Below are 23,017 nucleotides of genomic sequence, written 5' to 3'. Positions count from 1 at the left end.
TGAAACATTGAATCACAAACTAAAAAGTTTGACTTATACCCCCAAAGTATTGGGAAATTGATTGTAACACAAATTGGAAAATTATTATTAGATTACACTAATTACATTAAAATTAGATTAAGAAATTATACATGCAATAGGCAAACATAAATACTTATAGTACTTTTCAGACCAAAAGAATAGCATCTATCTATGATATTTGTTGTTGTTGTTGTTGCTGTTTTGGGGATTTTAATAACTTGGGTAACATTTGTCTATTTTTATAGTTTTCTGTATTTTCCAAGTGTTCTACAATGAGAAATTATTAACTTTATTCTGCAATCCTCAAGGGAATTCTTCTTAAGGCTCAATAGGTATTTTATGTCAGTAAACTAGACCAGCACAATGTACAGCCCAGGTGCCACAAACAGATCTACAACTGCCCTGGCTCTAAAGCCTTCTCTTCATAGGAGCTAGTATTCTTTATGACAGTAGCACAGACATAGTTTACAGGGTGTCTGCAAAGGGCAAGCTAGCTACAAGAGCCACCACCCAAAGAAGCCCAAAATATGTTACCTCTATCAGGTAGAGTTCACTCTTGATTCCACATGACCTCAATACAACATTCCAGCCCTTGCTTGATTTCACCACCATGTAATGCTTGACAATATAATTGGAATCCTATCCTCAGCTGGTTCCCAGGGGAATCTCAGAGTACACCAGAGGTCAGATTCTCATATACCAGGCAAAAGTGTTTTTATAAACTCTTTGCCACATTCATGCTCACAAAATGCATCAGCAATAAAAATGAAGCTGTTGCTGTGATTTAAGGATGATGTAAGAACCTAAAATAAGATATTAACAATCAAACATGGAAAAGGAAGAGGTGTAATAGGCACAAATAAAGAGGATTTGAGAAAGTAAAATGAAGCATTTTAGCTGACATCTTCAGTCGATTATCTTTCTGTTAATTGTCTACAGGTGAAAAGAAGTATAAAATTTTGTGGGAAACTGCTTACTTGAGTAGATGAAAATAGCATGAATGATTTAAATCATGAGTGATTTCAGTTTTAGGCCTGCAAATCTAAGAGAAATGTGGCTCCAGTAGAACAAGCAGTTGTGGTACTTTTTAAAAAAGTTTAAAAAAATGGTATTAAGATTTTGATATGTTTTTTGTAGTAATAAGCACAAATTCAGATGCTTGCAGATGTCAGTAAGGTAAAATAAATGAGAAAAGCTGCTGGGCATTAAACACTAAAAAGTGGGGGAACCCTGGTCAGCATGGGGAATAAAAACCTGATGCTGACAGAGCCCACTATATTTTTTTAAATGTTTGTGATTCATATAATATCGAAAAGCCTTCTAAGCCCTTCAAGTCTGTGAGAAAATTACCTTCAAAAGCCATAAAAAGTACATCTCACAATATCTATATGTCTATCAAGCAGAATTTGAGCCTCAAGGATGAAAACAGAAAGAAATGTACAATATGCTGTGAACATGTTTGGGAAGCTTTAGTGGTCTAGGGTAAGAGAATAGAAAGGAAACCTCAGATCTGGGCTCTCAGGGAGGCCAAAGTTGAGGGGATGGGACCAGCAAAGAAGAAAAAAAAGGATGATTGGTGATATAGGAACAGAATCATAAGAGCAAAAATGAAAGCACAGAATCTGGGATGGGAAGTGTCAATAAGAGAGGAACTAAGAGTGTCAAATATTAAATGTATTTTAAAAGGTGATTTAAGCATTTAAATAGTGAAATGTGAGTTCCTTGCTTTTCCCCCAAACAGATCTCTATCTTTAAAAGAGACAATATATTGCTGCAAGGGGATGGCCCCCTGTGATCCTTTCTTATTTTTCCATCTTTCATAACTGCTGGGACAAGACTTACCGATTGTTAAGTAGATAATCATCTAAGACCATGAGATAAAATACCCTACAGTATCCCAAAACCAGTCAGTTCCTTTTAATGCATTTATTTCATAATTTCCTATTACTATACTTAAACATATATGAAACCATTTTAGAATGCCTTCTCCTCTTTATCCATTTTCCTTAAAAAAAAAAAAAGCCACTGTAGTATTATCTATCTGATTTGTGGAGAAAGACAAAAATCTAAAGAAAATTGTTTCTGTTACTTTTAAGCTATAAAATCAGTGACATCTATTTGCCCTCAAAGATGAGATAGACTGATATTCTTTAGCTTAAAAAAAATACTCAACCAGTTTCTATATTTCATTTCCTTTGTCAACCAAACATCAATCATGTTCTAGATTGAAAAAAGTAGGAAACATGCAGATTTTTAACTTCCTTGAGAATGTCTGATGTTAACCGGGCTGTCTTGTTTTGTCTTATGCCCTAGATTGGTTCCTATTTTGGTAGTGTTTTAACTACAGTTGACATTGATAAAGATTCTAACACTGACATCCTTCTGGTCGGGGCTCCCATGTACATGGGAACAGAGAAAGAGGAACAAGGAAAAGTGTACGTGTATATTCTGAATCAGGTAATGGTATCTGAATTTGGTATCTGAAACCCAGGAAAACCTTTTTCCCTTTCTTCAATTTTGAATAATGCATTTCTGATTTTTTCATTCAATTTAGAAAAATGAGCAAAGATTTTAGCTCCCGTTCATCTCACCAAACTCTGTTTTGAAAGGAATATTTTAAATTTTAATTAAATCATTCCATCCCTTAGATATTTTCTGCTTGGAAATATGAAGTGCTGGTTGGTTGGTTGGTTTGTTATCAGAATACATAGGATAGAAAAGACGAAAATAAAACTCACTAAACTGCTAAATAAATCCACCTGTAAACTATATTCATCGTTGGGTATCATTAGAGATGTGGTGGGTTGGGCGGTAGAAAAGAGGTAGTTAGTTCCAAATCAGTGACATCAGATGCTTCCCAGAAGCCACTGTAGTCACTTTTTTTTTTTTTTTTAATTTCCTCCAAGGAAATATGTTTGTTTGTTTGTTTGTTTTTTAATAAAGAAGAAGAAGAAAATACGTTCTTGAGGACCTTGGCTAATACTTTGTCCTTGCTTTCTGCCCCTGCCTCCACCCCCGCCCCCCAAATACACACACACACACACACACACACACACACACTAGGCAGCTTTAGAGAAAGTTGCTTTCTGAACAGCATGTATTTCCTCTTTGTTTTATGGGGAAGAATTGAAGAGAGAAAAAGAGCACAAAATTTGGAAGAAACTGAGGAATAAAAAAATCAGTTGTTTGGATTTGAAAATATGCTATTTATTACAAACTCATTTGATTGTGTTAAAAAGAGATTCTTAAATTTCTTTCTGATAATTCTACAATCTCTTCTTTGGAATCCCCAACTTTGCTTTCACTTTTTAAGAAATTTTACAAACTGTACTAGTAATGTACAGATGGTTCTTAATAGTGTTGATTTGGCATGCACTTTAAAAATCTACTCTGCTCTAGTAGTGACAGAAATCCATAAGTATCCTGTTTATCTTTTTTCCAGACAAGATTTGAATATCAAATGAGCCTGGAACCAATTAAGCAGACTTGCTGTTCATCTCTGAAGCACAACTCATGCACAAAAGAAAACAAAAATGAGCCATGCGGGGCTCGTTTTGGAACAGCGATTGCTGCTGTAAAAGATCTCAATCTTGACGGATTTAATGACGTCGTGATAGGGGCTCCGCTGGAGAACGATCACGCAGGAGCCGTCTACATTTATCATGGTAGTGGGAAGACTGTAAGGAAAGAGTATGCACAAGTAAGAAGTTAAACCTACAAATTACCACCTTCCAATGCTGAGTGGCATTGCCTGGTTACTTAATGAGCTATTTGATTTCTTTATTCTCACTCTGTTGGGAAACTCAATTCTAATTCTCTCCTGAGAGTTTTTTTTTTTTTTTTTTTAAGAATGATTCCTTCTCATTTTACACTTTTATCTGGTTTCTTTTCTGTTATTATTTGCCATATCTCTAGGATTTGATCTTTTGAAATGGCAAAAAAACAAAAAAAAAGAACACTTCATAATAATGCTATTTAATATCTGCAAAGTGTTTGATCCTAAAGAGAGTGTATTCCTCTGAATATGAGAACAATAATTATGATTTAGCCAATAAAGGAGGTAAGAGTGAGATTGTTTTCATATTTAGTGTTCATGTTGTTATAATAAGATGTCATTAAATTTATATTTGTGAATTAAATTGGCATATTTTCATCACATAAATTTGAGTTTCTGAAGGTCTATAATTTTCTTGTAAGTAATCCTCATTGGAAGAAAATTGTATAAGAGGGCTTAATCTGCAGGGGATTCCTGTTGCTCCTGTTTTAAATTTATTATCCATTAATAGCTCTAATCTATTAATTTAATTTCCTCATACATGAGAAAAATATTATTTTACAGAAATGCTTAATGTGGTACAAAAACAAGAGATTTTGAAGTAGTTCTAATGTCATTGTTTTCCTGTTAGTTGGTTACTCATTGAATAATTAATTATGAGTAAAATAAAACTCACCACTTTCTAGCTTATGTGCCATGAAAAGAAATCATAACATTACTCATTTAATTTTGCATTTGAGTGGTCTCCTTGGTTCTGTGGTCAAGAGAGTTCTCAAAATCTATTATGTATGGTAAAGTGTTGAATTTTTCATAAAGCCATAATGACATTAATAGTGAACAAACCAAAGGGTTATTTCAGTAACAAAGTTTCTATTCATTTGATAAATGATTTGTTTCTGTTAAAAATCGTCATGGTATTAAATACTTCACTAAAGACAGGCATTATTAACCATTGGGACATGATGAAACCAAGAAATGCAGGAAGAGATATCTTTCTTTTGTTCCACCACTTTTATTCTTTCACTATTAATCCTGCTAATTCAATGGAATGGCATTTGAAGAAGAAAAAAGAAGACATTTTGTCATTTAATGGAACAGATTTTCGTAAGAAATTTATTTTGTAAAATAGTGGTAAATCAAAATGCATCTTTAAACAAAAATAACAAAGCAGAATATTAAAGTTAGACTCATTTAATTATCAGCAAAATGCTTTCCCAGGGAACAAGTGAGGATGTGCTTACTTGTTTCCATGGGAACCAGAGGTGCTGCTTGTGTACAGGATAATCAAATGGAATTAAGTCCTCCCAAACCATCTCCTTATTTGTTTGCTGAAAAATGTGGAAAGACTTTCCAATGGGACATACAATTTTTAGCATGAGAAATGTTTCCAATTGGTTTGCCTTATTTGGCTTCTTGTTTTCTGTTATTTAAGTAAAAAACAAGAAGATGATAACACCCCAAGTTTAGAGGGGGTCTGTCAGTCCTGCCTCCTTGCCAGCAGACTTTATTAAATTAGCATCATCATATACCAATGCTAAGTCAAGAAGTGCAGATATCTATGTATGGTGATATAAACAAATCAGCTCAATATTCACTTCTACCTACATTGAGGATACATGTGAGTGGAGTTGGTCTATTGTGACCTTGACTTTTAGGACAATTTTTGGCACACAGTAAAAAAGACTGAATATCGAATGATGGCATGATGGCACATGCCTGTGATCCCAGCAGCTAGGGAAGCTGAGGCAGGATGGTAGTGAGTTTAAAGACAGCCTCAGCAAAAGCAAGGCATTAAGTAACTCAGTGAGAACCTGTCTCTAAATAAAATACAAATTAGGGTTGGAGATGTGGCTCAATGCCAAGTGTCCCTGAGTTCAATCCCTGGTACCCCCACCAAAGAAAAAAGACTGAATATTGAAAAATGTACTTGATGGAATATGTTATTTATAACCAGACACAAAGTTTAATGAACCCAAATTGACCCCTAGAACAATCTTCCATACCCCTACTTGCTTTTATAATAGGTTTTTTTTCCAAGATTTTCATTGCCTTTAATTATCTCTGTACAATGGGATTAAAAAGTAACTAGAAAGGAGAATCAGTTAATCATGTTTCCCTTGAGAATACAAGATGATACTACATAATCTTTTCCCTTCTCTGTGGTGCCAATCATTCTGAAATGATTCTGTCTGTACTATAAAAAGAACAATATCCTTTGGGAACTTCTGAATATTTCCTTTTGTCACTACATGAGGGGCCTCCTGTTTCGCAAAAAAAGTTTGATTTCAATATTTGTTAACCAATATAAATTCTCAGATTATTTGAAGCTCTTTTGCACAAACTCTAACATAAAATTCTCCATTGGGATTTTCACAGCGTATTCCATCAGGTGGGGATGGCAAGACACTGAAATTTTTTGGCCAGTCTATCCATGGAGAAATGGATTTAAATGGTGATGGTCTGACTGATGTGACTATTGGGGGCCTTGGAGGGGCTGCCCTCTTTTGGTATGTATTTTATAACATCTGATTAATCCAACAGTATTTCACAAATAAGTCCGGAGCTCAGACTGTGACTGGAGCTCATGCCATAACAAATTTCTTCTACTTCCTTTTATGCTCTGTCATGCAAATACAAATTATTCAGTGGAATAAGTTGGAGGAGTCATTGAATCTTAAAAAACAGAGAAGCTATATTAAAGGAACAAATAGAATGAACTCTTAATTTGGAGATCTATTATATACTTGACAATAAAATAGATATTCTGTTTTGGGGAAGATGTGTATAAATAACTTTGAGTTTTATACAGATATTAGGATAATCATATCTTAATTCATTTACCTGATTCACAGAAATACACACAGTCCTTGTCATAGCCCCAGCTGTACTGACAGCAGATAAAGTAAATGGATACTGGGACATAAAGAGCAAGTTTTGCAATGCTGAAGTAGGGGTTGAATCTGAGTACAAATGGCAGATGATGGGTAGTCAAAAACATTCAAATAGCGAGAGTCCTGTCACATGGACTAGACTGAGCCATAGCTACTGTAAAGATCTAGTGAAAGCAGAAAGAATATATAGGGTGGAAAGTGGTCAAGGTGGCATCATGTCTGGAGAATCCATACTACTAAACAGGAAACCAGACATGTCCATTCATTGCTGATGAAAGGGTAAACTGGCTGATATTTTATATAAGTTTTAAAATGTGCATGCACAGTCAGGAACAGTGGCACATACCTGTAATCCCAGCATCTTGGAAGGCTGAGATGGGAGGATCACAAGTTCAAAGCCAGCCTCAGCAATGGCAAGGCACTAAACAGCTCAGTTAGACCCTGTCCCTAAATCAAATACAAAAATAGGGCTAGGGATGTGGCTCAGTGCTTAAGTGCCCCCTGAGTTCAATCTCCAGTACCAAAAAACAAAAATGTGTATTTATATACATATATGTATATATCTATAGACATATATATGCTTGTGTAAGAAGGACCTGTATGTTTATATATGCATATATGTATGTATTTGCATAAGTCTCTATTCTTTTGCTAATAAATAAAACATTAAGGGTACTAAATGTTCATGGCTATTACTGCTGAGGCAGAATTATGTGAATTCTATTTTCTTATGCATTTCTATGTTTTTAATGTTTCCAGTGAATAAATTGTTTAAAAACTATCAAAAAAAAAAAAAAAGAAAGTGAAAACCATGTTTGACCACAGATAGTTGAGACTGGGAAAAGCAAAACATGGAGAAGGAATGGAGTACTATATGGTTTTTCTTCTTAAAATCAAAGTCAATTTAAGATTTAAATGAAATAACACACATGGTTAACACAATGCCTCAAGTGTTACTCTGCTTCTTCTTCCCAGACATAGGCACAGCTGAACCCACAAGAATAGACAAATCACTTAGTCTAGATGAAGGTTAACTGGGGCCCACAAGTTTTCTAGGGACCTCTGGACCATTTCAAATTGGGGAAACAAACTTAGAGATCCCCCAAATATTGTTTTGGTTCTGAACTCTTCCTGGGGAACTTCATTTTACTTTTTTCCCATTACAAGCAAAACTAGATCCTAAGACTTTCAACCAAATGCACAGGATATTTCTAAAAGAGCCTGGATCTCCACAGAACATAAGATACATTCTCTTCTCCATTGATGACTCATTAGAGGAAAGGAGTCCTCAGGATATACAAAGGAGACTCTTCTGATGCTGTCACATTGCACTGCCAACTTGATGGCATTCATGAAATGCATAAAGGTGTGAGTGGTTTCCATTTGTATTTGTAGGTCCCGAGATGTTGCTGTAGTTAAAGTGACCATGAATTTTGAACCAAATAAAGTGAATATTCAAAAGAAAAACTGCCATATGGAGGGAAAGGAAACAGTGTGCATAAATGCTACAATATGTTTTGATGCGAAATTGAAGTCCAAAGAAGACTCAATTTACAAAGCTGGTAAGCTTATTTAAGCAAGTACTTTGGGGCACAGTGAAATCCAGTAGAATTTGGTACAGGCATATCAACTCAGAGGCAGCAATTTGAAATGGACTTCAAAAAAAGTCTGTTTTGTTTTTTTGTTTTTTGTTTTTTCAATTTTCAAAGAATCCTCTCCCTTCTTCTGCCCCCTCCTGGGGAAGACTGATATTGCAGGTGACCTAAGTACTTAACTCCTTTTTTTTTCTTTTTTTTAAATTTGTTCTAATTAGTTCTACATGATAGCAGAATGCATTTTGATTCATTGTACACAATTGCAGCACAACTTTTTATTTCTCTGGTTGTACAGGATGTAGAGTCGCACCATGTGTGTATACATGTTCCTAGGGTAATGATGTTCATCTCATTCCGCCAGTGTGTCTGCCCCCATGCTCCTTCCCCTTTTCTCTCTCCCCTTTGCCCCAATCAGAGTTCCCCAACCCCCTCCCATTATGTATCAGCATCCACTTATCAGAGAGAACATTTGGCCTTTGTTTTTTTTGGGATTGGCTTACTTCACTTAGCATGATATTCTCCAGCTCCATCCATTTGCCTGCAAATACTATAATTTTTATTCTTTTTTTAATGCTGAGCAATATTCCATTGTGTATATGTACCACAGTTTCTTTATCCAATCATTTGTTGAAGGGTCTCTAGTTTGGTTCCATAATTTAGCTATTCTCAACTGAGCTGCTGTGAACATTGATGTGGCTTTGTCACTATAGTATTCTGATGTCAAGTCTTTTGGGTATAGACTGGGAGTGGGATAGCTGGGTCAAATAGTGGTTCTGTTCCAAGGTTTTTAAGGAGTCTCAATACTGCTTTCCATAGTGGTTGCACCAATTTGCAGTGCCACCAGCAATGTATGAGTGTATCTTTTTCTCCACATCTTCACCAACACTTATTATTGCTTGTATTCTTGATAATTGCCACTCTGACAGGAGTGAGATGAAAACTTAGGGTAGTTTTGATTTGTATTTCTCTAATTACTAGAGAAGTTGAATACTTCTTCATATATTTGTTGATCAATTGTATATCTTATTCTGAGAAGTATCTATTCAGTTCTTTAGCCCATTTATTTATTGAGTTATTTATTTTGGGGGTGTTAAGCTTTTTGAGAACTATACAATGAAAACTATGGAATGCTAAAGAAAGAAAGGCTGGGGTTGTGGCTCAGTGGTAGGGTTCTCACTTAGCACATATCAGGCCCTGAATTCAATCCTCAGCACCACATAAAAATGAAATAAAGATATTGTGTTCACCTACAACTAAAATAAATATTTTTTTTAAAAAAAGAAAGACATTGAAGAAGATCTTAGAAGATGGAAAGATCACCCATGTTCCTGGATAGGAAGAATTAATATTGTCAAAATAGCCATACTACCAAAAGCATTTTACATATTTAATGCAATTCCAATTAAAATCCCAACATTCCTTGTAGAAATAGAAAAAGCAATCAAGTAATTCATTTGGAAAAAATAAGAGACCCAGAGTAGCCAAAGCAATCCTTAGCAAGAAGAGTGAAGCAGGAGGCATCACAATACCAGACCTCAAACTATACTACAGAGTTACAGTAATGAAACAGCATAGTGTTGGTACCAAAATAGACTTGTAGACCAATGGTACAGAATAGAGGACACAGAGACAAACCCACATAAATGCAGTTATCTTATACTAAACAAAGGCATTGAAAACATACATTGGCGAAAAGATAACATATTCAACAAATGATGCTGGGCAAACTGGAAATCCATATGCGGCAAAGTGAAATTAAACCACTATCTCTCAGCATGCACAAAGCTCATCTCAAAGTGGATCAAGAATCTAGGAATTAGACCAGAGACCCTGCACCTAACAGAAGAAATAGGCCCAAATCTTTATCATGTTGGATTAGATCCTGACTTCCTTAACCAGACTTCTAAAGCACAAGAAATAAAATCAAAAATTAATAAATGGGATAGATTTAAATTAAAAAGCTTCTTCTCACCAAAGGAAACAACCAATAATGTGAAGAGAGAGCCTACAGAGTGGGAGAACATCTTTACTACATGCTCATCAGATAGAGCACTAATCTCCTGAGTATATAAAGAACTCAAACTACTTGTTCCTTTCTACTAGGTCACACTAGTTTTTTAGAGTCAGACTTACGATGTGTGGGCTTCTCAGGTGGCTCATGTCAGTCTGAGCATCTTTCTCCTTCTGCGTTCTATACTTTCTAAGGAAGTTTTGAAATTAGGTTGAAATATGTTGGAGCCAAAGCTGTAAGTCCATTGATTACAGAAGAGTAATTTACTCTGCAATCTGAATGACAAATTAATGAGAAAAAACATTCATCCTTAAAATCATTTTTTTCTTAATTTGCTGTATATATGTACACATGTACTCTGAAATAGTCCCCTGAATAGAAAATAAATAAGGTATAGTAATACAAAAATACAATTCAGGTTTTTATATGCAACATTATTTCATCTTATTTGATGTTTGTAAAACAGTTAAGGAATCAAATAAGGATTGTAGTCCTCAAATGAAATACAAGATTTCACTTATATATACTTATTTTATTGAATTTAATAGTGCTTTGAACATAATCTAAAATGACATATTTTATGAAAAATGTAAAAATGCCATTAATGTCTTTTTATCTCTAGTGAAATATGACATGATCAGTATTCCAAACAGTATTCCAACATTTCTAAATTCATATTTTGAGTGAAAATCAAGTAAATACAGAATGGTCAGTAAATTAGATGGGTGGGTGTATGCATGTGAATGTGTACATCACATACATGTATGTCATATGTATGTACTTCATATATATGTACATCATAAGTAAGCATAATTCAATACATGATAAAATCATGATGAAATCAGAAAGCAGTTCTATAGCACTCCTCAGGGTGGTCTTCTTGACTGCTAATATCATTGTACTACACTAATGTGAATATGCCAAGAAATAAAACTCTTTTGTTTGAATAATTGCTCAAAAGATATTTCTATAATATTTATTCAATGAGTTGAATTGTGAAAATCATTCTTAAATAAACATTTTTGTCTATTCTTTTATTTTTATAGATATGCAGTATCGTGTCACCCTAGATTCACTAAGACAGATATCACGAAGTTTTTTCTCTGGAACTCAGGAGAGAAAGATTCAACGAAATATCACAGTTCAAGGATCAGAATGTACTAGGCATTCCTTCTACATGTTGGCAAGTAAATCATATATTATAGCTGCCTTATTCCAAACATAGAATATAATATAAATGTTGTATTTCAAGTCATTCAAGTTCTGACTATTTTATTTCAAAGTGGACAACATAAAGTAAATTTCATTTTGCTTGTTCCCTCATCAGAAAAAATAAATAAAAATTGCAGGTCATTTCCAAATGAGAAACTCTTTAATCTTCCCTGTGTGCATCAGACATCCATATATTACAGAATCTAGGAATCATGAATGAGGACTCCTCATTCCCTTATTCTTTCCATTCTTGCATTCATTCACTTTTTTCAACTTGAAAACACCATTTGACTTCTCTGGACCTCATCAGTGATCAGTGATTAACTGCCCTGAGGACAGACTATTAATTGGGACATATGCTTTCGGGGTCCATTGGTATTATTATTTTTTTTAATCTTCTGAGGGTTTGTGCTACTTCAGTTTCTTTCTGTTTCAGTGGATGAGAGAGGTTTGGAAAGCAAATTATTAATCTCTAGAGATGGCTGATAAGCCAATTTGTACCATTTTAAATGTATTTTCTTGTGGTATTGCATATGTGGAGAGTGTTCTCAATTGAGGGTGGGAGTTTCTTAAACATTTTCCTAAAGTGTACATGATAATAATTTTTTTCTAAAGCAGAATGAAGGTAGTGAGGAAACACTGATTTGAGTAACAGAGATTAAGACTTAGATGCTTGATCATGACCTTGTAGTTTCAAAGGATACAGGCTGATTTTCCAACCTGTGACTGGCTTTCATATTCTTCATGTATTTATATAAAATATTTTGGAAAAATATAGTTAGGTGAGGAGAGTGACAGAAAATGTGCATCCTGGTATGCCACATTTATTCTTTCTCAATGGTTTTTGTGCCAGTATGACCTATGATAGACATCAGAATAAACTTACTCTATCAATATAAAGATCAATATTATGATCTGAAAAAAATAAAGTTGGAGTAATCCCTCTGATGTTGCTCATCAGAACTGAACATTTAGGAGTTAAAACTTTGTGTCAAATTCCATGTGCATAAGACAGATATGGAATTGCCACCAGTCTCCTGAAAGCAATTGCAGTCTGTTTGTTCCCAAGTTCAGTATCTATACCATGTCCAGGTACCCAAGTACCTTAAAAGAAACAAACTAGCTTCAAAATTTCCAAAATTCTTGTGGATTTTAATGGACATTTTAACACTTGTTCTGGAGTTAGCCAGGTGGAATTTCTATCCCAACTTCCCCACATTCTGTGTTACTTTAATAAAGTTATTTGGCCATAGAGGCTCAACTAAGCCAATATAAAATAAAAACCCTAATAGTTATTCACCTTAAAGAAGTATTGAAAATAATGTGTAAACTCGTAATTTTGGACACTATAAGTGAAAACTATTATTAGTGATAATTTTGGAATTATTAATAATATTCACATCATTTCTATATCAATTTTCATTATAAAATTTTATATATATATATATATATATATATATAAAATAAAAATAAAATATAAGTCCATTTAAAGGCAGTTTGCCCTTCTGAAATTGATAGACTTTCCTAGAAGTATTACATACTGATTTTTTAGTTCAGGGTATCAAGAGAAATGACATTGTTATGCATGCAGATCAGGGTGGTATATCCTGACCTGGAACAAGGTATGCTGTATCCCATTACTTCAGCAGACCCCTTTGAGGAGCCATAGGTGAGTCAACTGGTTATATTCTGAAACCTCTGCTTTCCAGCTGTTTCCCTTGTCAAAGAAGAAAGGCCATCTCCATCCATCAAAGCAAAAGTCTTATTAGGCACATTGTCAAATTAGTTGTAAAAAAAAAAAAATGTTCTAGTAAGCCACAGGGCAGAAAAAGCTACAAGATTAGAATGTCTGGTCAGTATGATACCAATGACATATTTTATGTTTCAAACTCTAGGACAAGCATGACTTTCAGGATTCTGTGAGAGTAACTTTGGATTTTAATCTTACTGATCCAGAAAATGGCCCAATCCTTGATGATTCTTTACCAAATTCAGTACATGAATACGTAAGTCAGATTTTTTTAAATTCAGAGTACCTACTTGTGACTGTATTAGCAAAAAGCTTGAAACACATATATCTATTTATGTCATATTATTATATATATTATGTTACATTTATGTAATTAGACACCTTTCCTAACCCTTTAACTTCCTATTGCTGGAGTTTAAGGAAACTAATAAATGATTCAGGACCAATCAAAAGAAATGCCCCCCTTTACCCTAGAGAGCACTGAGTTGCAGGGCACAGTTTAGGTAGAGAGGTTACCCTCATAGTAAACCTTGGACTCAGATCATAGATAACCAAGTAGTGACAGTGTTGTGGACCCATCTCTGGCCTTCTTCACTGGGGCCCACCTGTAAAACTTGCAAATGGAGTAATTCAGAATGTATGCTTCCCTTGTCCACACTGCTGCCCCAAAGGCAAATAGACAAGAAGGGGCTGAGCTGTGCTCCCCAGGTCCTGCTTCCAAATTCAGAATTCAATGCCCCACACCTGACAGTAAATAGGGAACAGAGATGGAGGAGAGTGCCATGCAGCACCAGTAGATGAAATATTCAAGATGAGGAATTAGTTTTCCTCATACACCTATTTTCTATTCTCTTCCTACCTTCCAAATAGATTTCTTGTCTTATATATACTAGGCACAGGGCTTGCAGTAAAACCTAGGAATCTGTCAACATGAAGGTTTTAGGTAGTAATTAGATTGTGGAGAACTTCAGAGCACTACAGGAACTTCTGTGTAGTCTGGGGAGTCCAGGAAAGCCCCCTACACAGTTAGGTGGAGACCTGAAGGTGTGGGTGATTTTCCATCCCACTTAGTCAGGGAAGCAGAGGGGATCGTGTATATAAAGGTCCTGAGATATTAAAAAAAAAAAGAAAAAAGAGCTAAATTGTACTCATTTTTGTGGCTTGAACTAAAGAACAAGGGGAGAGGTGATGTGAGTTGAGGCTGAAGGCCAAAGCAGGGGCAAGATCCTTCAGGACTTGGTGCCACAGCATACTTTTTAAACTTTTATATGAGCCATGCAATATTGTTGGAAGTTTTAATTCAGCTCAATGTTGGGGCTATATGTGCAATTCCTGAGGATTCCTTCAGCCACAATATGGAAAATGATCAAAGAGAAATGAGTGGGTGGGGGAGAATAGGTGGAGGCTATTACTTTAGTTCAGAGAGGAAGAGGAGGGATGAGAAAAGATTTAGGCAGTATTTAGAAGGGGGGGTGGATTGGACAGTGTTTGGAGATTGGCTGTGTTGTTTGGGTGTGGGGAGACTTAGTGAAGAAGAATCAAGCATAACTCCCAGACACATGGTGTGACCATTCTCCCACCCTCTAGACCCAGCTTTTTTATATTCCTAAGTATTTGATTCTTTTCAATAGAAAATCTTATAATTGGTGTTGAGTGGCTTTAATATCTTAGAATTCTTACCTTCTCTGACAGACTAAAGCTAGTGGAAAATAGCCGTAAATACTGTGCATTCTTAAAAGGACTAGGAAAAATATGTATGTGTAAAAGTTTATTCTTTCCCTATAGATTTCAAGAATAAGTATAAAATTTCTTAAAATTTCTGCAGTACAATCTATCCTCATTATGACTTGCTTAACTTTTTCTGATACATGTAATTTCTGTTACATAAAAAGATACATAATTTTCAATAATGCATAACTAAACTTTCAAAAATACTTTCTTGTTACTGTTTCAGATTCCTTTTGCCAAAGATTGTGGAAATAAGGAAAAATGTATCTCAGACCTCGTTCTGGATGTATCCACCAAAGAAAAGGGCCTGCTTATTGTCAAGTCTCAAAATGACAAGTTCAATGTTAGCCTGACAGTGAGAAATAAAAGGGACAGTGCCTACAACACCAGAACAATTGTGCAATATTCTCCAAATCTAATTTTTTCTGGAATTGAGGTAAACTTGTAGTTATTTGTTTTCTCTCTTAGCAAGCATTTCTTGAATGTACTTTTCATACTACTGAGATAATTGCTCTTAACATATTATAATTTAGAAGAATAAAAAAGGTTTTTTGTATAAAGTAAACATAGACTAGTGGTAAAAGTACCAAGCTTTTAAAAAAATCTTTTGCTTTATTTCTTTGGAGATGTATCTTTCTTCTTATTCAGCCGGAGAAAGGAATAGTTGAAGTATCAAAAAGTATCTATGTTTCACAAAGAACTTAAACCACTGAAATTGAGACTGAGTAAAGGAAGAACATATCAAAGCCAAAATATTTTAACAGAGTTGCAGAGAGGGATCCCTGTGCTAATATATGTAGATATAGATATCTGTATCTATGTACCTACATCTTTATATCACAGAGTAGCTAATACTTCCAAGTTTGAACTTTGCTTTTAATTCTGATCTCCAAATGAATTCTCTTGAATTGAAATTCTGTATTTGCTTATATGAATTAATAATATATATGATTCATGTTAAAAGGCAATACACTTATTACAGATAGTATTAAAATGCTATTGTCTAGTTGATATGAATTCAAGATTTTCACTTGTATATCTCTCCATTTGATAGGATATCACTTAAAGATAATATGAAGTATATATACATATTATGCATAATAATATATATCTAAGCATATATGTATTATGTATGTATATGTATATATACTCTATATATCATATATATTAAATGTATGTATTATATATTATATATTGTATATAATATATACATCATACATTACTATGTTACTATAGCATATCTTATATTCAGAATGTTATTTATAAATATAGTCATATAAATTCAAAATATAGGTGCAAAGCAATATTGGAAAGTATAACCATTCAAATTCCCTCTGAAAAGGGTAACTATATTAAAAATAATTGTATGCTCTTCAGCTAATTTACTGAGTTTGGCAATAAAACCAAACATGCACCTCTTCTGCTTTTATGAACAGTATCAATAATCATCATGATGGCTACCCCTTCTTGAATTACATGCTGAGTTCTGTTCCAAGGATTTCATTGATCTGATTATCATTCTTTGATAAGTAGACATCATTGTACCTAGTTACTGTGGAGATTCAAGGATAAACCGTTTTTCACATGTTAACATTTCTTGCAATTGCATTTTACAATTAACTGTGTGCTATTTAACTGCAAGAATGGCTTTTTCCTTCCCACTGGTTTATAAAATAATGTTGTATCTCACATTCAATGACGTTTTAGGTTTGATAGAGTAGAGCATTATCAACTCCACTTGTTAGATGATCAGACCAAGATAGGTGAGCAATCTTGACATGGTTAGAGCAAACAGTGGTGGAGGCAGGAGTTCAATCCTGGTGGTCCCAGCTCAGATCCCTTGCTCTTCTCTACTTGCACTAAACTCTTAAGTACTAACATTCACTGTGGGCTATTCTGTGCAGTCCAGTATTATTTTGTCCAGTACTACAATCACCTGTAAGTAAATGTTATCAGTGGTCTCATTTTCCAAATGAGGATTTGGAAAAGATAGTGAGATGTGTGTTGTCTTTCAGGCACCTTCAAATGAATTTTCAGATTTTCATGGACTATGGAACAGGTCGTCCCAGAGTGCTGGCTCCCCCAGCTAAATAGAGACAAATCTTGGCAAGGATGTCACCAAGACACAGCTGGGGAAATTCTAAAATAAGAAGTTTAAGCTCAAATATTTCACCTGCTTCTCTACTCTGTTTCTCTTTAATTTCTCTTTCTAGGGCATCCAAAAAGATAGTTGTGAATCCAATCATAATATCACATGTAAAGTTGGATATCCTTTCCTAAGAAGAGGAGAAATGGTGAGCATTTTATAAAAAACACATGTAGCAACTGGATATGAAAAATGATATGCTCAAAGCCAAATATATATATATATATCCTTCTAATGGGAGTTTAGGATGATATGGATGAAAAAGGTTAAATTCAATCCTTTTCAGCTTCAAATCTGGTATGGTCTGAATGTTTGTATCTTCCTAAAACTCTTAGGTTGAAATTTAATCCCCAGTGTGATAGCATTAAGAAGTGAGGCTTTGGGGATTAGCGGCTTTAAAAGAAGTTTGTTGCTTGCACCATCTGGGGTTACATAGCAGCCACAGTCTACAGAGAACAGACCCTCATTCCTAATCTTCTAGTGGTTTGCTCTGGAATTGCCAGTCTCCAAAACTGTGAGCAATGCATTTATGTTGTTTATAAATTTTTCAAGCCAAGGATTTTGTTATAATAGTCCAAGCAGATTAAGAAAAAACTCAAAAGTAAGTATTGCATAAGTGAAATTTAAGCACCAAGACAAATTTACAGTAGATGAATGGATACACCATTTTACATTCCCACCAGCAATGGTTGAGGGTTCCAATTTCTCCACATTATTAATGTATTTTTATAGTCATCTTGATGGGTGTGAAATGATATTTCATTATGATTTTGTTTTGTATTTCCTTAATAGGTTTTGAGCATCATTTTATTGCACATTGGCCACATGTATATAGTATTTGAAGAATTGTGTGTTAAAATTTTTTTATCCTTTTTTTTGCGGGGGGGAGGTAAAGGGAAGGGTACTGGGGATTGAATTCAGGGGCATTTAACCACTGAACCATATCCCCACCCTGTTTTGTATTTCATTGAGAGACCGCGTCTCACCGAGTTACTTAGCACCTCGCTTTTGCTGAGGCTGGCTTTGAATTTACAATCCTCCTGTCTCAGCTTCCTGAGCTTCTGGGATTACAGGCATGTGCTACCATGCCCGGCTCTTTCATCCATTTTTGAATTGAGTTGTCTTTTGGATTATTAAGTTGTAAGAGTTCATCAGATAGCCTACATTCATGTCCCATATCACATATATGATTTGTGAATTCTGTCAGTTGTCTTTTCACTTTCTTTGAAGAAAAAAACTTTTGTTAAATTTTGATGCAGTCCAATTTATCTATTTAATTTTGTGTCCCTCTATTTAATTTTATGTCCCTCATGCTTTTGTGTCATGTCTTAGAAGACTTTGCCTGATTCAAGGTCAGGAATGTTTTTCATGTTTTCTTCCAAGAGTTTTATAATTTTAGCTCTTATATTTAGGTATACGATCCATTTTGAGAAACTTTTGTGCAGGATGTAAGGAATGAGTCCAATGCGTTCTTTATTTAAAAATATCTAGTGACCCCAAAACATTTGAGTAAAGACTATTCATTTCCTCCACTGAATTTCTTAACCATTTTTTCCCTGTATTCAGCAATTCCTTGCTGCTTAGGGCGCAAATGTGAATCAAAGTATCTCTTATGCTATCCATAGAGAGATGGGAAGAAAATCTAAAATCCATCTTGACTTTGGCTTTATGCTTAGAATGCACTTTGATTATAAGATCTAGATTTTCCATTTAAGCATTTTAAGATCAGGTGGTGTGCAATAAGCAGTTTCTTTCACTTCACTGCTTTTCTAGAATCTTCTCTAAGGTGCAAAGACTCATCAAGAATGCAAAGAAGATTCACATGCCAAATCTATTCATGGAGATTAAGGAAAGAGAGGGCTCTAGCTGAGCCACCTAGATAATCTGACCCTTTGTGTATTGTAGTTCAAGCCTACCCAGCCAAGGGTCTACTGGAATTTTTCTATTTTAAAGAAAGGATAAGACTTCAGACATTTTTCTTCTTACAGGAACTTTTTGTTCCTCCATTTTCAATGTAAATCAAATATGTAGAAGGAGAAAATATAAAAGAGAACTTCATACATGATATGGTATAACCAAGTAAATCTGATCTTTGAGATTCGCCTTTCTTTCTGTGAATGGTACCTAAATTGATTACCAGGGCTTTAAAAATCAAAACTTCTCCCTGAATCACAAAGATAAAATTTGGGGTATTTTCTATTAATTGTGTATTTTGGACTTTCTACTTTGCTGGACTAAATTCTAAAATACTTTAGCATAAAACAAGATTAACTTTGAATTTGATAAATATAATTTTATAAGCATTACTTATGAGTTCTCTTGAACTATTATACAGAAAGTGACATACTTCTTTGAAGAAATAATTTTGGTTTTGGTCTTCCTGTTGGTGTTTATTAAGAGTCATACACTATGTAGTCCATACATTCAGGCAAACTTTTTTAGAAGTCAATTACCTGTATCAGAATGTTTGTATAGCAAAATCATTTTCCAATTCTTCTTATGTATTTTTTAACTATACAATCTATTACAAACAAAACTTTTCATTTTCCTTATAATTTGCTTTCTTCTAAATAGCCAAGCTTTTCTTATCATTTGTTTCTTATTATTCCTTAGTAGTCCAAAAAAATTTACAATATCAAACTAGTGAATCCAAGTATTTTTTTCCCTATTTGATAATGACTGTGTGTAGATGGCTGCTGGTACTTAAAGTTTCCATACTAAAAAAGTTTTAATTATGACCATTTCACAATTGCATTATTTTTTTTTGTCACTGTGATCTGGTAAACTATGGTATATAATAAATAGAATGTGTCTTTGTGGTGATGATTTATGGTTAGTATAAATATTTTATACTAATATATTTTTACTAATATATTTCAATAAAGTGCATAAAGTCAATAGTTTTTCATGTCTTAGTCCATTTAGACTGCTATTACAAAATACCATAAATTGTGTACCATATAAATGAGAAATATTTTTCTCACAGTTGTGAAGGCTGAGAAATCCAAGATCAAGACACTGGTAAATTCTGTCTATTGAGGGTTCAATTCTCAGTCAGAGAAGGAATCCTCTCATTGCATCCTCAGATAGAGAAATGCAGCTTTCTGGATGATTTTTTTGTACGATCACCAGTCCCATTCCTGCGAGTTCTCAGGACCTAACTGCCTCCCCATCTCCTAATACAATAACATTGGTCATTAGGTTTCAACACATTAGTTTAAGAGAATTCAAATATTCAGAACACAGCAATATGCAAAGCATATTACATATTTACATTTTAAAACACATGTGTGTCATATCTTATTCTATATATTTTTGAGATGGGATAAAGTTTTATTTTATAAGATATAAATTTTATAATTTAAATTTGGGTAATACATTTAAGCAAACTGAATATTTGAGTCAAAATAAATATTATCTGTCACTGAGGATACTTATTTTTATTTCATAGGTAACCTTCAAAATATTATTTCAATTTAATACATCTTACCTCACGGAAAATATGACCATTCATCTAAGTACAACAAGGTTGGTATATGTGTGTATGAACGTGTTTATATGTGTGTCTATAATTTCTTTCATGAAATTAGAATATTTGGCTTTAGAGACTCGCTAACAGCTCCTTATAACCTATATAAGATCACTAGAAGTAGAAAACCGTGACCATTTTATTTCACAAAAATACTATCAATAATTTACAAAAATAAAAAAATTTAATAGAAATAATTTAATTAAATGGATTAAATTATTGGTTACACTATTGTACTGTATATTATGCAATATATATAATGTATATTGTACTGTACATTATTTCCGTATGTTCATTTCACTTCAATTCAACAACACTTACATCTGCCAAATTTTTTTAAAATTCATTTAAAATTTTACAGGATCTAATTTTGAAACATTTACTGGCTTTCAAGATCAACTGAATCATTAAAGTTTTCTGACACCCTTTGTGCTTTATAAATTTTATCCAAATCAGTCAAAGCTTCTGAAAGTTATCATAGAACAAATAGGCTAAAAAAAGGGGGGACTAATAAGGAAATTAAAAGAATGGATTAACTTTCTTCTAAGTGTAATTATCCATTTTACCGCCTTCATTGAGAACAAGTTCTATCTTCTGTTGCTTTATTCCTGGTAACTAATAATTAAGTAGATGGGGAATAACTGGTACCACTGTGACCAAAATACCTGACAAGGACAATTGAGAGGAAGTAAAGCTTACTTGGGACTTATGGTTTCCAAGGTCTCAGTCTAGAGATGGCTGACTCCATTGCTCTGGGCTCAAATTGAGATAATACTTCATGTGGGGAAAGGGCCCAGTGGAGGAAAGCTGCTCAGCTCATTATGGGGTCAAGAAGCCCAGAGAGAAAGAGAAAGAAAGTGGGAGCAGGGAGGAAAGGGCCACAAGAAGAACAACCCTTCTAGGGCACACCCTTAGTGACCCACCTCCTCCAGCCATGCCTCACCTGCGTATGGTTACCACCCATCCAGTCGTTTCAAACTAGAATGGATTTATTAGGTTACATCCTTCACGATCCAATTATTTCACTTCTAAATAGTCCTGCATTAACAGGAGCATTTTGAGGACACTTCTTATCCAAACCATAGCCCTGAGTAGATGACACAAATGAATTAATGGATATATTATTTCTCTATGTTCATTTCACTTCAATTCAACAAATATTTCTTTGACATCTATTATAGAAAAGATATTGGGTTAATCAGTGCAAGAATTACAAAAATTACTACAGGCACAAACCTCCTTATGGGGTGAATATTACAATACAGGTTAAGATTAGTATAAAAATTTTTATAATACATGCTAGAGTAAGGGAAATCCATTATAGAAATATAAACCATGTCTTCATGCGTTACAGAAAAAACAAAGGGTGAAATTATATCTATTTAGCAATGACAAACTAAAAAAAAAAATTATCAAGAAAATTTAAAATCAGGAAGACCTTAAAGCATTTTTTCAGAGATGTTGGTGAATAGAATTAGGTAGAACATTTATAGGCAAAATATACAGTTTGAGTGAAAACTCAAGGGCAAACCAGTTGATCAATTTGAGGAATACTGGTAATCAATTTTAGCTGAGATATGCAGAATGTGTAATACATCATGTAGTAATGGGAATTAAACTGTGCATCCTAGCATATTATTCTAGAGACTTATTATGAGTAAGAGGCATGTTTTTCTTAACTGAATAGGTCTTAACGATTCAGAAAGTTTCAAAGAGTTAAGTCACGTGTTCAGAGCTACTTCTTAGGAAGATGAATTTAGCTACACTGTGGGATATATTAGAGAGAAGGGAGCCATTCACAGTAAAAGCTCAGTGATGCTAGTACCTATAATTTAAGGTAGCGCATGGCTTTTGCTCCCCTGTTGCTCACACAAAGCCACTACATACACTTGGGAATAAGCAGAGGCCTTAAAAGATGCTGTTGCACATACTGGAAAACAGTGTGCTAGGTTCTTGGTCAGTTGATGGACAGGTGTGTGTGTGATAATAACAATGAAATATAATACTTATGGGATATTTCCTCTGTCCTGGGCACAGTCCTAGGCTCTTTAAACTTCTTACTCATTTAATCACCATCTATTAATCATTTAATGCTCAAATCTTCATTTTATAGATGAAGAAACTAAAGCACAGAGAGATTAAATAATTTCAGCAAACGTACCAACTTCTAAGACCAATTTCATTCTCTGGCCATATAAGTATTATCACTTATACATGCTTTTTAACAAGCACTAATATAAGACTAATGAGATATACACATGCATTTATGTGTGTACCTATATGTGTGTGTGTGTGTTTACATACATAGTTTAAATTATTACCAAAATCAAGGTACTAAACAAGTGTTTTACAAATAATA

At 34.1% G+C, this 23,017-nt stretch overlaps 1 protein-coding gene across 1 annotated transcript in view; it reads left to right on the top strand.

Moving 5' to 3' along the window:
* Itga1 (integrin subunit alpha 1) overlaps window positions 1–23,017 on the top strand; it is a 165,586-nt gene that overhangs the window by 120,128 nt on the left and 22,441 nt on the right. Inside the window, exons 13-21 of the mRNA XM_071612608.1 lie at window positions 2,335–2,478; window positions 3,464–3,721; window positions 6,173–6,303; window positions 8,083–8,249; window positions 11,340–11,476; window positions 13,401–13,511; window positions 15,210–15,419; window positions 17,197–17,277; window positions 20,581–20,657. Coding sequence (XP_071468709.1) covers window positions 2,335–2,478; window positions 3,464–3,721; window positions 6,173–6,303; window positions 8,083–8,249; window positions 11,340–11,476; window positions 13,401–13,511; window positions 15,210–15,419; window positions 17,197–17,277; window positions 20,581–20,657 — 1,316 coding nt within the window. The remainder of the gene's footprint in view (window positions 1–2,334; window positions 2,479–3,463; window positions 3,722–6,172; window positions 6,304–8,082; window positions 8,250–11,339; window positions 11,477–13,400; window positions 13,512–15,209; window positions 15,420–17,196; window positions 17,278–20,580; window positions 20,658–23,017) is intronic.

This window comes from Marmota flaviventris, chromosome 5 (assembly GCF_047511675.1).
Source record: "Marmota flaviventris isolate mMarFla1 chromosome 5, mMarFla1.hap1, whole genome shotgun sequence".
Classification (NCBI taxonomy): domain Eukaryota; kingdom Metazoa; phylum Chordata; class Mammalia; order Rodentia; family Sciuridae; genus Marmota; species Marmota flaviventris.
This window is presented reverse-complemented; position numbering and strand designations above follow the sequence as displayed.